At 47.8% G+C, this 13819-nt stretch overlaps 7 protein-coding genes across 7 annotated transcripts; 5 read left to right on the top strand and 2 right to left on the bottom strand.

Annotated features, from left to right (window-relative positions):
• Positions 1-99: 99 nt before the first annotated feature.
• LY89DRAFT_719065 (uncharacterized protein) lies at positions 100-1298 on the top strand (the record flags this gene model as incomplete). The annotated part of the gene is made up of 1 exon (XM_018218465.1): positions 100-1298. The coding sequence occupies one exon, from the start codon at positions 100-102 to the stop codon at positions 1021-1023; it is 924 nt and encodes a 307-aa protein (XP_018070675.1). The 3' UTR covers positions 1024-1298.
• Positions 1299-1317: 19 nt separating this feature from the next.
• LY89DRAFT_685330 (uncharacterized protein) lies at positions 1318-1844 on the top strand. Its single transcript, XM_018215062.1, has one exon. The coding sequence runs from the start codon at positions 1360-1362 to the stop codon at positions 1759-1761; it is 402 nt and encodes a 133-aa protein (XP_018070674.1). The 5' UTR covers positions 1318-1359; the 3' UTR covers positions 1762-1844.
• Positions 1845-2193: 349 nt separating this feature from the next.
• Positions 2194-4615, bottom strand: LY89DRAFT_669845 (uncharacterized protein; the record flags this gene model as incomplete). Its single annotated transcript, XM_018213132.1, has 5 exons — positions 2194-2461; positions 2519-3177; positions 3222-3443; positions 3498-4076; positions 4124-4615. The coding sequence occupies 5 exons, from the start codon at positions 4613-4615 to the stop codon at positions 2194-2196; spliced, it is 2220 nt and encodes a 739-aa protein (XP_018070673.1).
• A 169-nt stretch (positions 4616-4784) lies between these two features.
• On the top strand, positions 4785-7309 carry LY89DRAFT_707630 (phosphatidate cytidylyltransferase-like protein). The gene is made up of 5 exons (XM_018217620.1): positions 4785-5422; positions 5478-5844; positions 5891-6237; positions 6285-6731; positions 6782-7309. The coding sequence occupies exons 1-5, from the start codon at positions 5267-5269 to the stop codon at positions 6818-6820; spliced, it is 1356 nt and encodes a 451-aa protein (XP_018070672.1). The 5' UTR covers positions 4785-5266; the 3' UTR covers positions 6821-7309.
• An 825-nt stretch (positions 7310-8134) lies between these two features.
• LY89DRAFT_685326 (uncharacterized protein) lies at positions 8135-9745 on the top strand. Its single transcript, XM_018215061.1, has 3 exons — positions 8135-8761; positions 8939-9273; positions 9328-9745. The coding sequence occupies exons 1-3, from the start codon at positions 8359-8361 to the stop codon at positions 9361-9363; spliced, it is 774 nt and encodes a 257-aa protein (XP_018070671.1). The 5' UTR covers positions 8135-8358; the 3' UTR covers positions 9364-9745.
• Positions 9746-9862: 117 nt separating this feature from the next.
• On the top strand, positions 9863-11010 carry LY89DRAFT_79897 (uncharacterized protein). The gene is made up of 2 exons (XM_018223412.1): positions 9863-10230; positions 10362-11010. Exons 1-2 carry the CDS (start codon positions 10151-10153, stop codon positions 10822-10824), a joined length of 543 nt encoding a protein of 180 aa, XP_018070670.1. The 5' UTR covers positions 9863-10150; the 3' UTR covers positions 10825-11010.
• LY89DRAFT_79868 (uncharacterized protein) lies at positions 10908-12463 on the bottom strand. Its single transcript, XM_018223411.1, has 4 exons — positions 12107-12463; positions 11965-12053; positions 11168-11911; positions 10908-11112 (listed from the first exon to the last, which is right to left on the bottom strand). The coding sequence occupies exons 1-3, from the start codon at positions 12283-12285 to the stop codon at positions 11196-11198; spliced, it is 984 nt and encodes a 327-aa protein (XP_018070669.1). The 5' UTR covers positions 12286-12463; the 3' UTR covers positions 10908-11112; positions 11168-11195.
• Between the last annotated feature and the right edge of the window lie 1356 nt (positions 12464-13819).

Genomic DNA, 13819 nt, shown 5'->3' with positions numbered 1-13819 from the left:
AATAGTCTCGTCATTTGCTGATAAGTCAATCTAGCACAGAGAGCTATAGCAGGTCGAATGATATAGCAGCCTTGGAAACTGTTGCATGTTGCGAGCAGCATGGAACTCGATGACAAGCTGAAGCATGGTCCGGGGCCTGACCCAACGCTCACTAAATGTCGACTACGCACATATCATCCCGCAGCCAGCACGTTTCTGGATCTAGTTGATGATCCAACTGGACACGAGTGGCAAGGCGCGCAGAGGTTCAAATTGCGAGCAGGAACTCGTAAAGCCTCAACCAAACTTATTCAAGAGCCATCCGACTTACGTGCCGCGCTTCAGGAAATACACAGTGTGCCCCCTATCACCGATTGGCCGGCTGCTCAATACGTCAACGATACAGACCAGCAACTCGATGCAATTTATCAGTTGATGAATCCTCCTTCACATCTCGGGAATGTTGAATTGTGGAACAACGACCGCACGACCCTCTGGGAGGGAGGTGCGCATGGGTCGGATGCGCCTTTAACACATATATCTCGACGCAAGCGTCTCGACATCGCTCTTGAGAGCATGAAAAATCGTAGATTGCGGTCACGATCCCAGCTCAAGCCAAACCGCTTTTATGAGGATCGAATCACCATTCCACAAGGAGCAAAACACGCACAAAAGCGTACATATTCAAAAGCAACCGACTTTAAGCGTAAAGCCATCCAGCTTCTCATCAAAGGAAAGATTTGTTCCGCACGGCCAGACACAGGGTCAGATCGGAACATCATAACAGAAGCATTCGCAAAGGAACACAACATCAAGATCCAGCAACGAGAAGAGGACAAAGACGTGTTTGTTGTAGGCAATGGCCAATATACCAGATCTGTCGGCAAAGCACTTGTTTCTTGTGCACTTTTTGGAGGCTCCGAGTCCGAACAGTCTCTCTGGTTCCACGTGATGGCCAAGTGCTCGGCGCCGATTATCATGGGCCGAGAATTCCTTCGAAAGATACGCTTGTACACTGAAAATACGCACCTATTGGTAGATTAACCCTTGTCGTTTGGAAGATTCCCAAGCTTCAAGTGGATCGGATCGCCGAAAGGAACGATGGAGTTCTCAGCAGATGGGAGTCCCTTGATAGCGGGTGTTGACACAGGATCCGACCTTGACTTGATGTCCGTTGGCTGTGCGCTGAAGAACAACTTCCCCATCGACAGGAGTAGACGAACACAGGTCTTGCTAGCAGACGAGAGTGTTGTTGAAACAGTTGGCCAAGTCAACATAGAATCCATCCAGCTCCCCGGCTTCGACAACTTCGAAATGTCGTTCCACGTTCTACCAAATCTGGTTTGTGATGTAGTATTCGGCGAGGAATTCTTGGAACAGATGAACGCCTTCAATACCTGTAATATTAAAGATGCTGAGGAGACTTGGGACCCTTTTGCGCTTTGTCTGTTCGTCAATCTCGGACCGATCCAGTCTTTCTTGAGTAGCATAACCAACTTCAGACGAAGCAGACGACAGCGGAAAGAGTCTTTAGGATCACATCAGAGGACTGTTGCGCGGTCAGAACACCGGGCCGAACTTGAGGATGAAATGTATCATCGTCATCAAGCCGATCGACTGATTGACAAGCTGAGAGACAAAACCCAAGCAGCGAGTGAAAGAAGGAAAGAAATTGAGAGACGACGTGGATTCGAAAACAAGCATAATGATTGTGTCTATTGTATGAGCGCCACCATTTCCGATTCGCACATTACCCATGATTTCAGCAATGGGGCAACATGAAACTGGGTCCTCATTCCAGGACGGTAACCCAAACACATCGGTCGAGTGTAGAACATGATCTCGACAATTTGACAAGCTTGCGGGGAACCGGGCAGGAAAAGGAACTCAGCGAAAGCAGAAGCAAGGACTGGACAGTAACTGGTTTCATAGATCCATGACAATGCTCGGGGGAAGAATGGACACTAGTCCTGCGGAAGGGCGCAAATTTCACAGGTTTCCTTACTTATCGATAACCAACAATCGTCGGCATGGCATCATTTGAAGAGAAACGATGTACTTTGGATAGACAGTAATCTTGATTCATACTCCCAAAAATGCCCACATAACGCCACACATGCCATCTCTCCATGCTACCAACGCCAAACCTCCTCCTATGACCTTAACCTTCCCCTGTCCAGATATTTATATCTTCATTATATACGTGGTTCGTACTCATGACGCTGAAAACGCATCATGGATAGCATCGCCTTCTTCGGGAGAGACAAACATTTCTAGCATCTCCAAGGCACAAGCTGGGACGTCTGGATCGATGCCTGCTTCTAGAACAAAGTTGTCTTCTGAGAAGTGTAGTCGAGATAAGCAGAGCAGGTATTTTTGAGAGCCGCCTGGGATGTGGGAAAGCTTTTTTTGCATGTCGATGTCTTCGTATCTTGTTACGAGATGGTATAATAATCGCATGGCCAGACTGATCAACCGTGCACTGGATTTGGTCGGTTAGGGGGGTGCCAAAAGAGGAAAAATTCGTAATGATTCGTACCTTTCTTGACTGTCCGACTTGTAGTCGTACAAATTGTCCAGCTGGTCGCTAATGAAGCTGACAAAACCACCGAGAGCATCACGATGCGTGACTATTGCCTTGCAGACAACAGGAGATCGTGTCATACTTGTCAATAACTGCAGAACGTGAAGACGTAGCCTGTAGCGTTGACTGGGGCACATTTTTTCATTAGTGTTCGGCATTAGGATTACACCATTGAGGTGATACATCAGACGTTCTAGGATTAATGTGTCCTGAAGTGTTTGCTCTTCCCCTCCAACTACAGCGGCGAAGCCTTCTTTTGTCACGCTAGTCGACAATAGCTTAAGCATTGTCAGGTATTCTTCCTCTGGCTGATTAGTGCTAAGCATGACGAGGCCAAATTTCCATTGAATTTGTTTCCAGAAGCGTTTCATATCTGCTGGTTCAGACATACATCCCTGGGCAGTGATGTAGAGGAGGTGCATAATTGGAGTTGTATCGATGTCTTTGGCGTACGCTTCCAGTTCAATGGTATCTTTAAATCGAGGTATCGAGACAGCATCAACTGTTTCTTGAATGAGCGGAAGAAGCTGGTCAACAACATTAGGCGCAATAGATGAAGTATGTAGTTCCAGGGCAAAAGTAAGCATATCGATCAGATAATGAATCGGATCGACCTGTCTCGTATTAGCTTTGCATGAGAGGTAAAGCTAACACATACATATTTTTCCGCCATACACTTTTTCCACAAGGATATGAGAAAGATACAAAAATCTACAGACAAGTCCTTTGACAACTTCTTCAGCCCAAGACTTGGAATCTCGCCCAAAATTAGGGATTGAAACGAATCCCTAGGTGCTGAGGGGAAGGCGTATTTCCCCAATTCCTCCAAGGTTCGTAAGTGATTAGCGTCAATCCTATGATCTAACATAGTCCCAATAAACTGGTCGTGTTAATTAGTAACTCACGTTGAAGGGTGTAAATAAAGTAGACTTACATCAAACCGGCCATCTTGAATAAAGAGTTTCGCCAGAATTTCTTCATCCAGAGCCGAAGCTCTCGTCTCAATAGCTTGTGCTTCAGGCTGTATGACTTCTAATGCACCAGCTGGACTTTCCACGGCCTTACGTTTTCGCTTGCCTGGCTTAGAAGGGGAACCTGGATTTCGCTTCTGGAATCTCAGAGGAGAGATTCTCGAGGGAGAAATGATCTCTATCTCATCGTCGTCAAATCCATCTCTATACGGAAGCGCTTTCTTCTTCTTGGGTGTTGTGAGAGTCCCCGCTCCATCCTTCTTCTCCGCTTCCCTGGCCTTATTCAGCCGCCGTACCCTCTCCGACTCTTCAGCAAGATCCCGTCTGATGAAGTCTCGTTCTGTAACAGCGTGCTTTTCCGCATTGCGCGCAGATTCAAGAGCATGCTGCTGTTTTACCAATGTTTCCTCATTATGCTTTCGAAGAGAGGTGAGCTGTCTCTCATACTCTTTGACAGTCGTTTCTTGCTTGCTCCGGACGATGGAGATCTCTCCCGCCTTCGCTTTCAGTTGCTCGTTAAGAGCATTGCGCTCTTTGAGTACCTGGATCCTATCAGTATTGTATAATATTTCTTCAGCAATTACATTACCTCCTCAAGCTGCTTCTGCAAGTTTTCTACTTTGATGTCCGATGTAGCGGAAGCCTGACTGCCCTGCTGCGCAACCACTGAATCGTTGAGGGGAATAGGAATTGATGGGCGGTTATATATTGTCTCATTGAATTGAGGCGGGGTAGGCCTTGATCGATTTGTAAGTTGGCTTATCGAATTCGAATTGTTGATAGTTCCGTAGCGCTGCTGTCGGAACTGTTGTTGCTGTGTGACTTGCCCCGGAATATGACGATGAAATGGGACAATGGCGGGCGTACTCCTAGACTCATCGATTACTATCTCCTCGTCGATATCAAGGTCATCGAATTCATCTCCGTAGTCTGACGAAGGGGCGGGCACTTTCGCTCGAGCTGCTTGAGTTTGCGCCTGCGTAAACTGGATGGCATTGTTCTCGAGCTCTACCAATTCGTTGTCGGGAAGGGCATCGAGATCATCGTCGTCATATTCATCGTCCTCGTCGTGACCAGCCATCCCATCCGATCTGCATGGACAAGCAGCATTGGCAGTTTGCGATGTTCGCTTCGAGTTGGACGCGTCGCGAGTATCGAAGTCCTCAGTCACATCCAAATTCTGCCACCGCCTTCGGGGCCGGGGATGTAATAGTCCGCCAGCAGATTCAGATTCATGCAGCACAAGACAAATTGCTGTACGCGAACGCGGCGGAAGTTGTCCTTCGGGATAAATAATCTTGCAAACAATTATGTGTCTTTTCGAGATTCGTCCTCTCATACATTTCTCTGTTTTTCGTTGAAGGGAAAGGTCCTGTTCAATTCCGCCAAGCCAAGTACACGCGACTTTCACAAGCTTGAGAGAGACCACCCCTAATTTTTGCTATTGAGGCTGCCCAGATACGTCAGCGAGTGAGGCCAACGAAGATATCCACCGACTTCTTTTGCGCGACAATCAACCGCCATCACTCAAACCCGATCCGACTTATCTTCTACCAGTCCTTCCCGTGTTGAATTTCTGAACAACTGACTCCGCGCCGGCTCTATGATCGTGGGCGAACGGGTATAATCAAGCGTCTTCAGTCTTGGCGCGCCCAGAATCTGCAAACCAAGGAACAAGCGGAACAACAAGGAAATTCTCCCCCTTTACTCTTCATAGCAGAGGATTAATACAATGGCCAAACCACGTCGCGGCGTCAAGTTCAATCACAGGAATGGACACAGTTCAGGAACAGATGGGCGGAGGAGTAGCTTTTCAGACATCAGCGAAGCGGCATCAGAGCCAGGTTCTCCTGACAAAACTACAAATGGGGGTGACACGATCGTGGTGGTGAGATATAATCTTCCCCGATGATTGAGAGCTCCAGCTAATAGAGTGCGACTAGCAGCAACCCGGAATCTCCGAATATGAGAAGAAGAAGCAAACTTTCCTCACACGAGCATTATGGACCTTTATCATGATCGGCGTATTTTTTGGAGCAATGTTCATGGGACATATCTACATCATAGCGATTGTGACCGCTGTACAAATCATCTCTTTCAAAGAGGTTATTGCTATAGCGAACGTCCCTAGTCGAGCTCGGCGATTACGGTTTACAAAAGCTCTCAACTGGTACTGGCTGGCAACGACTATGTACTTCCTCTACGGAGAAAGTGTGATATACTATTTCAAGCATATTGTCCTGGTTGACAAAGTCCTCTTGCCGTTTGCAACTCATCACAGGTTTATAAGCTTCATGCTCTACATTATTGGTAAGGTGTTCCAGATTTGACAACAGGCAAACACTAATATAACCAGGATTTGTCTTCTTTGTTGCTTCACTGCAAGCCGGACACTATCGATTCCAATTCACTCAGTTCGCATGGACCCATATTGCGCTGTATCTGATTGTAGTGCAAGCACACTTCATTATGAACAATGTATTCGAAGGGATGATCTGGTTCTTCCTCCCTGTTTCCCTGGTCATTTGCAACGATATCTTTGCATACATCTGTGGAATTACCTTCGGTCGCACTCAGCTGATTAAGTTGTCCCCCAAGAAGACAGTTGAAGGATTCGTGGGTGCTTGGATTCTTACTGTTTTATTTGGGATTGGCATGACCAACGTGCTCATGCGGTACAAGTACTTCATCTGCCCTGTGAATGTAGGTCAATTTCTCTATGATCTTAAGGTCGGACTAATGGTGATCAGGACCTGGGCGCAAACATGTGGACCGGACTTGAATGTGTTCCAAATCCAGTCTTCACTCCTCATATCTACCACCTCCCTATTTGGTTCCCGATTCACAAATCCTTCTCTATGACTCCTATGCAAGTCCACATCCTTGTTTTCGCGACCTTCGCCTCCCTCATTGCTCCTTTTGGTGGATTCTTTGCCTCTGGCCTCAAACGTACTTTCAAAATCAAGGACTTTGGTGACTCCATACCTGGTCACGGCGGTATGACGGATCGTATGGATTGTCAATTCATCATGGGTTTCTTCGCGTACATGTACTACCACAGTTTCATCGCAGTCTACAAAGTGTCTCTTGGTGGAGTCATTGAGACGGCTATCACCGGATTGACTCCAGAAGAACAGATGGAACTCGTAAAGGGTATCAGCAAGCATCTTTTCAATCAAGGTGTAATTGCTGAAGGGGTGAGTCTTACCGTGGAATGCAAGCAAGATCCTCGCTAACCACCTGATAGGTCCTGGAGTGTTTGAACGGAGCAGTAAGAAGGAGATGATGAAAAGTTCTTGCATTACGATTTACGAGTTTCCATTTGCGCTGGTTGACCTGTATAATACCCTTACCTTCTGTCCATATGCAAACCACGCGTTTGGATCCTTCTTTGTCGATGGTGGTCAGCAACTTGCAAAAATATATCATACGGGCCAGGCTCAAAATTCACTATCCGAGGTTGTAAGTGGGTACAGGGTGCATGACGATTTCCCACGTCGGATTGTTTCTGGCGATTCTTAATGGCAATGAAAAGTATCCGAGCAAGGAATAGCTTGCTCTATTAGGACATGTCTAATGATCATCTCATCCATGGTGCCTCACGTGACTCTGGATACACCAGAGAAAACGACTCGGAAGGATGTAAGTATAGGTTTCGCTAGGCGTGGCGTTCTATCATTATATCTCTTGTAGTGTTTCTGGCTCGTTTTCTCTGATTCGCTTCCATCTAAGTGGTCGATGTAGAGATTTAACCATGCGCTCAATGATGACGATCATTAGCAGCATCTAATGCATTTTCGCCTGGAGAGGAGCGAAGCTGCGACTAATTGGGTCCATAGACGTTCATTCCTTTTCGCAGTTGGGTCATTGTGTTTTGTATTTGGTACGGAATCATTTCTGGATGTCGAGGTGCGCCAGTCCGTGCTTGCCCTTTACGTCGCCGCTCCTACTTTTATGCCATCATAAACTTCTCGTCTGCAGTCTTCACCCTCCGGAAACATCGACACTGCAAACATGCACAGCGAAAAAAATCATCAATCAAGTACGGCAAAATAGTCGTAGATGAACAAAATGTTACTCTGCCATCTTTCTCTACCATTCTTCATCTCAGTGTTGGCGGCAAGTGTAGCACCACTGCAGCCCATACACTACACCATTTCTCGACGCGGCGGAAGCTTCCCAGCACCAGATACAGCGAATCTGACTTATTTATTGGAACAATTAACCATTGTTGAGCAACGACTTAGTGCTACCACACGCACCTTCAGCGACAACAAGGTTGTACGCAAACCGAAGCGTCTCCATGGCACACAAGCTGGAACCACGTTGCTAGGCGAAGCGGGCCGAGACGGCAACTGGTTCGCGTCTTTGAATATCGGAGAACCTATTCAGGAAGTTGATATGGATCTTGATATGTTGACTGCAGACTTCTGGATACTCTCCACCAGCAGTGACAAGGGCTCATTCTGTAAGGAGCTTCAGATCCCTAGAACTCGCTTGTATCTGGGCCATACGGTGGACCATTGCTGACCCTTTGACTTCTTAGTCCTTGACTTCAAGAGCAGTACCTATGGTTAGTATTGATCCCCTCCTTCAATGCTCTTCACTAACTCGGGACTAGTTGACTCAGAATCACCTCTGGCATTCCCCACTTGCCGACAGCCCAAAGACATTCTTCACCTACCAACAATTCATCGCTCAATCCCGATATCATTTGCCCATTGCAGACCTGCGAAACAATGGACCAGAGCTCTATTACCATCTGGAGCGTACCTTGGCCTTTCTCCATCCACGGCTCTTACTCAGACAAAAACGTCCTCACTTATGCCGCAACTAATTGAGAAACAAATCCTCGATGCTCCCATATGGTCAATACTACTCGTCAATGGCAAAGAAGGAATATTTAGTATGGGAGGTACTTCTGTTGCGTCCGACCGGGAAGTCGAGCGTGAGACAGCAGACGATCTGGACCGAATCGGTGGGCACCAAAGTCGCCAAGAAGAACACGGTAGGAATGAGCATAACAGTCGAAAGTCCGAAGATGACCTGAATGAATGGAAATGGATCAAGGTCCAAGGTGCAGAAGGATGGTGGCAGGTCCTCATGCGTGGGATATGGATTGATGGAGTTAAGATCTTGGCGAACCAGCCTGCCGTACTAGATGTCAACACGCCATTTATCATCGCACCCCCACTGGCCGCAAGGACTTTCTACTCTTCCATATCTGGTAAGTCTATTCTATACTAAGCTGTTGCGTTATTCGACAGTAGCTCTAAAGCTGGAGGTTGTCTCGAGAAATGAGATTGAGCAAACGAATGGCGTGGGCTTGCAAGCTCTAGAGACAGCTCTAAGCTCCTAAAGCTAAATACTTCACCGTTGTCTATAGTGCTAATTGATTGCGCAGGAAGCAAGCAACTGCCACCTCCATTCGATCAATTCACCGCGTACCCTTGTTTCAATCCTCCTAGAGTCCATTTCGAATTCGCCAGCTGGAACTTCGAAGTGTTGAAAGGCAAAAGAGATCAGGGTACATTTTCTCCCGGTGGACGTTTCTCTCTTGGCAGAATGACGACAGGTAGTGGCTATTGTCTTGGCATTGTGGTCGAGTCAAGAATGGGAGCCCGCGCAGCTGAGGCCAGGGAGTCGAAGTCTGGCGTCAAAGTCGAGGGTGGAGATGGGCTTTCAGATGTTTGGGTTATCGGAGAACCGTTTTTCAGAGATGTGCAGATCGCATTTAACGTAAGTGGTACCTTCCACTAGCGGCGACCGCTCCGCTGATCCTACCGCCGTTAGTGGAGAGATAAGCTCGTGGGGATGCAAAGAGCCTGATATCGATTACCAGTGTTTCACCGATGCAGAAACATTGATGGATACCTCTGCTGGGATCTTATTAGGATCTTCAGGGCTTATTTATGGTTGTCAACTTGAAGAGGATACGAGTATCTTGAAGAGGTTGTGGCTCTCCTTTCGATATTCCAGAGTCCTAGGTATTCTTGGTTGCGTGCATGTTCACATGCTGGACGCATGTTTAATTCGGTAGTGGCAAGCAGGCAAGCCCCCTTGAATTTATCCCGCAGTGTGTTGGTGCTCTGTGCATTTAGGGGCGGAGGTCTCTGCCGGGAGGCTGGCTCTAGCCGAGATGGTGGGGTTCACCCCTGAGCCGGCCCCGAGTCCACTCGAGCTAGTAAAGTCAATCCAAGTATTTAACGAGCCGGACATCAGACGGAGTTCAGACCTACATCAGATTGATGCAAGGACACGCTGAATCATCCTGGTCTCTACCAATCGCCTTGTATGACATCCATGAGCACACATGCTGCAAGTGCCGCATGCACTAGCGGCGCCTTCCTTATCAAGCTTCTTCCACCAAATCGCAACCTACCGAGGCAGCTCCCACAGGGGCCGGGAGCCCGTCTGCTTCTCAACAATTTTCTCGACCGAGCCGCCTTTTGCAGATCGTACTTGGAAATCTGTGCTCAGGTAGAAATGAAAGTATGGGACCCATCTCCATTCACTGTCTCCTCTTGCTTCTGTTTGGCAAAAGGTCGAGACGAATACCACGCTCATTGCTTTGTTTGAGCCCTTGAGCATTCACTTCCAGTCTTCCGTTCTCAAAATGGTTTCTTTCAAGTCTCTCCTTTTGCTTGCCACCGCGGCCCTGGTGACCGCCAAGCCGCTGGCTATCCGCAGTTTTGAGTAATTCCCCTTGTTTCCTTTGCCTCGCATCTTTTCAAATGTACTTATTTGAGCTCCCGACCAAGTCTTATTCCTCTCCCAAAGAATCAGCTCCTAGTTCTTACCCAAAATCAGATACTAAATTCTTGTAGTGCGGACCTCGTCCTCCTTGACCTGGGAGCACTTGATACTTCTGTCAAGGGTCTTACCTCAGCCATCGAGGCTTATGATGGAGGTGTTGTCCAAGCTACTCCCATCCTCACTGCCTTTTCTGCCGTTCACGTTGCCAACCGAAAATGCTACGACACCTGTGGGAGCGTCAAGAACATGACTTCTTCTGACTCTTATACCATCATCGACTATGTCACTCGTACTCTTGCGCTTGACATTCCAGCGGGAATCAAAGCACTCGAGGCCAAGAAGGATGCTTTCGTCGCATCGGATTTGCAGTATCAGGTCGTCAGCAGTTTGGATTTACTAAAGTACGATCACGAGAGTTTGAGTCAGGCTTTGGCGAAGAAGGAGAGTCAAGAGCAGGATGTTCAGTTGAAGACTTATGTAGTGGTCAAGGAGATAGATGATGCTATCGTTGGCGGCATATCGTATTTCCAATAGTGGCTAATGATTGGACGAGTAATCTGGGGCCGAAGGATTGGTGACGAATTCTACGAGAATGGCTTGCAGCCAAGACTTAGGGTTTTTGGTGAACGACGATAGACTTCTATTCAGCAACAGGGGGTTTATCGATGATGATGATTATGGCTGTCATGCAGGCGAATAATAGACAGTCTAGATTTGGGTCCTTCTTTTCTACCCGTTTGTATTCGACGCTAAGCAACAATTTATGTATACGACCTAATTCGGTGCTCGGAACACACTAGCCAGGATGTTTATGAACTTGACCTGTATGTCATCCCAACAAGACCACCACCATGTATCAGAGCAGTGACCGTGATACATACATTCTCAAGTGAAAAAGCAACAACTCAAGCACCGACATATTCACACCCACGCTCAAATTTCCCATCAGCACGCATCTGCAGCCTCAACGCAGCCAGCAGTCCCAATGGGACTACAACATCTTCTCTCAACCCGTGCATCTTCGTCCCGTTAACCTCATACTCGTTCCTCCTCGCACAAACTTCCAGCTTCTCAGGCAGGTATCCAAACGCCGCCGTCCGCATCACGACCTCTTTCTCGTTCAGCGGACTCCACGTCCTGTTCCCTTGCTCGGTAATCTGGGTCGCGTTTAAGTTCGTCGTTGTGTATACTTTCATAAAGGGCTGGTATGCGCAGTGCCGCGTGTAGTAGTACAGATTCGGGATCTGGAGAGATAGCTCGGGGATGAAGGCATGGGGATTTGTTTCGTTGGTCGGAGACCAGGTTCCGGATTTGAAGAGCGTTCTGGCCGTGCCGGGGAAGGAGGTGGTCGGGTTGAGTGATGGGTCGGTGTAGGTTAGGTTCATGATTCTCCAGAGGTGGTTGGGTAGGTCGAAGTCGATGGCGAGGTGCTGGGAGGGGGATAGGGTGCCGGTCATGCGGTGGTAGGTGTGGTAGGGCTCGCTGGGGGACTTAGAGGAGTCGATGGGAGAGGTGAATTCGAAGTCGTCGATGCCGAGTTGGTGGGGTGGTGGGTTGGGGAGGTCGGGTGTGTAGAGGGATAGCTTGTGGGAGGGGAAATGGGGGTTGCCGTCACCTTTGACTGGGTGGGTGTTAGATAGATATGCTCTTGGGGGCTTGGGGAGGGGGGCGTACTGTAAATGTCTAGGTTTACTCTGGTGTCGAAGCCTTGACAACTGTTTTTCATCTGCTTCTTCCAGGAGATACCAATGCCTCCGATTCCCCTAGTCACAATTAGTCATACTGAGTGGTGTAAATGTCTCCTCTTGTAACTTACAAGCCCATTAAACTATAATTGTATACGACAAGAGCAGCAACAACGAACAATTTTATTACGAATTGCAACAAATCATCCGTCCTGTGACGTCGGAAGAGAATTCCAAGACCTTTCAAGATGTAATAACCACAGACTGCAAGTAGGAAACAGAAAAAGCTCGGTGTTACTGCGATTACCATTAATACAGCCCGCCTATCGACTTTCCGAGTGTGCTCCGTGAAGTGAGTGTGTTCCAGAGGCCGAGCCCATGATGGTATTCGGCTGATGAGCCAGATTATTATCGGAACCAGGATGAACGACACGGCGGTGAGGGAAAAGAACCCGCGCTTCAGGTAGCGTTCAGCTTCTCGCGCCAAGGGCTCAGTAGCTGTTCTTCTAGGATTGTCGCGCCCCCGATCTCTGTATCGTGAACTAGGATGCTCTTGTTGCGTGGTGTCTTGCCTCTCCAATCGATTCAGCTCGCGGTAATACTGGACTGGATTCATGTTGGCCGTTTTCGGGGTTCGACCAATTGGCACGTGTCTCATTGATGGACACCAATCGTTGCAAGCAGCAGGTTCGCAGAGCCCTGGATGGCATGGCTTGCTGCAATTGCTGCGGCAAGGCCTGCCAGGGTTGTCGGAGCACTTTACTTCCTTGAAGCAAGTTGCACCACAGGTATTGCCTCTGTAACTAATATCCTTACGGGATTGTCTGCCGCACCAGCAAGAGGGCGTCATCGTGACTGGACTCTTCTTTTGGATCGTCTTGCAAGTGGGACATGGCCAGGTCGAGCTGCCTTTGTTCTCTGCCCAGCGCTTGATGCAGGCAAAGTGGTAGATGTGATAACAACTCTTGCATGACCACATCTGTGATTCTGCCTCGATTTCTTCGTGGCATATGATGCAATCGGTTGTCCCGTCCATGAGGCCTTCGAATAGACGATGGCCGCGGTCTTGCTTCGGTTGCTCTGGGGTATCATCTAGAGTACGTCGTGTCAGAGGAATCTTATTAAGAGAGGCTGGAGTACGAACATTGTTTGATAGGTATTGAGTCTAGAGGGATATCTGGATGGGGCGCACTTTCCCATGCAGGTAGCGTTACTGCGTTATCCATTGCCCAGCTTCTGTTCGAAAAGTAATTCCATGTAATTAAAAAGGAGCGTGATCCGTAAAGGATTGGGTTATTTTGCAAGAATATTGAGTGGAAGTGAGATGGTTCTACTTATGTTTCCGTAAATTATTCGTGGAGAGATTAGAAGAACGGTTCAGAAATCAAACGTCATGTGACAGTCAAATGGGGGAAGGAAGGGGGCTTTAGCGCGACTAAGCGAGTTAGTTCTCATAGCGTACCATGGTTGAGGCACATCACGAGATTTCGTGATGAGAGCGTTCAGTCATCGGGAAAGCTTCAAAATTCCTAGGAAAGAGCATGAACTCTTCATTTTGGTCTTTAACTTGCAAGTCAGAGAGGAGTGAAGAATCAAGAGAATTTTTCAAAACAAGCAAAGCACGAAAAATGAATGCGAACATAATCTCACATAGACGTAAGGTCACTACCCCAAGGAAGACTATAAAGTGGGACCGTCTGTAACACATTTTCTGGAGTTTTTCTAGAAAGCTCGTCGCGTTATTGAAGGCTTCTAATTTCCAAAATGAGGCTGAAAGCATGATATCATGGCCATCTAAATCGATTCATGTCGGAGCTATACTTGACCGAGTAGCACTTGTTAAA

Source organism: Mollisia scopiformis (genome assembly GCF_001500285.1).
Source record: "Mollisia scopiformis unplaced genomic scaffold LY89scaffold_13, whole genome shotgun sequence".
NCBI classification, from domain to species: domain Eukaryota; kingdom Fungi; phylum Ascomycota; class Leotiomycetes; order Helotiales; family Mollisiaceae; genus Mollisia; species Mollisia scopiformis.
Note: the sequence above shows the minus strand (reverse complement) of the source record. Positions and strands in the feature narration are given on the sequence as shown.

Excerpts from the sequence above, each read along its gene's own strand:
- LY89DRAFT_685330 (XM_018215062.1), top strand. The coding sequence starts at position 1,360 with ATGAACGCCTTCAATACCTGTAATATTAAAGATGCTGAGGAGACTTGG.
- LY89DRAFT_707630 (XM_018217620.1), top strand. The coding sequence starts at position 5,267 with ATGGCCAAACCACGTCGCGGCGTCAAGTTCAATCACAGGAATGGACAC. Across the intron at positions 5,423-5,477 it reads GGGGTGACACGATCGTGGTG|CAGCAACCCGGAATCTCCGA; the intron begins GTGAGATATAAT and ends GAGTGCGACTAG. Across the intron at positions 5,845-5,890 it reads CTTCATGCTCTACATTATTG|GATTTGTCTTCTTTGTTGCT; the intron begins GTAAGGTGTTCC and ends TAATATAACCAG.
- LY89DRAFT_685326 (XM_018215061.1), top strand. The coding sequence starts at position 8,359 with ATGCCGCAACTAATTGAGAAACAAATCCTCGATGCTCCCATATGGTCA. Across the intron at positions 8,762-8,938 it reads TTTCTACTCTTCCATATCTG|GAAGCAAGCAACTGCCACCT; the intron begins GTAAGTCTATTC and ends TTGATTGCGCAG. Across the intron at positions 9,274-9,327 it reads ATGTGCAGATCGCATTTAAC|TGGAGAGATAAGCTCGTGGG; the intron begins GTAAGTGGTACC and ends TACCGCCGTTAG.
- LY89DRAFT_79897 (XM_018223412.1), top strand. The coding sequence starts at position 10,151 with ATGGTTTCTTTCAAGTCTCTCCTTTTGCTTGCCACCGCGGCCCTGGTG. Across the intron at positions 10,231-10,361 it reads CTGGCTATCCGCAGTTTTGA|TGCGGACCTCGTCCTCCTTG; the intron begins GTAATTCCCCTT and ends AAATTCTTGTAG.
- LY89DRAFT_79868 (XM_018223411.1), bottom strand. The coding sequence starts at position 12,285 with ATGGTAATCGCAGTAACACCGAGCTTTTTCTGTTTCCTACTTGCAGTC. Across the intron at positions 12,054-12,106 it reads AATTATAGTTTAATGGGCTT|GGGAATCGGAGGCATTGGTA; the intron begins GTAAGTTACAAG and ends AATTGTGACTAG. Across the intron at positions 11,912-11,964 it reads AGTAAACCTAGACATTTACA|TCAAAGGTGACGGCAACCCC; the intron begins GTACGCCCCCCT and ends ACACCCACCCAG.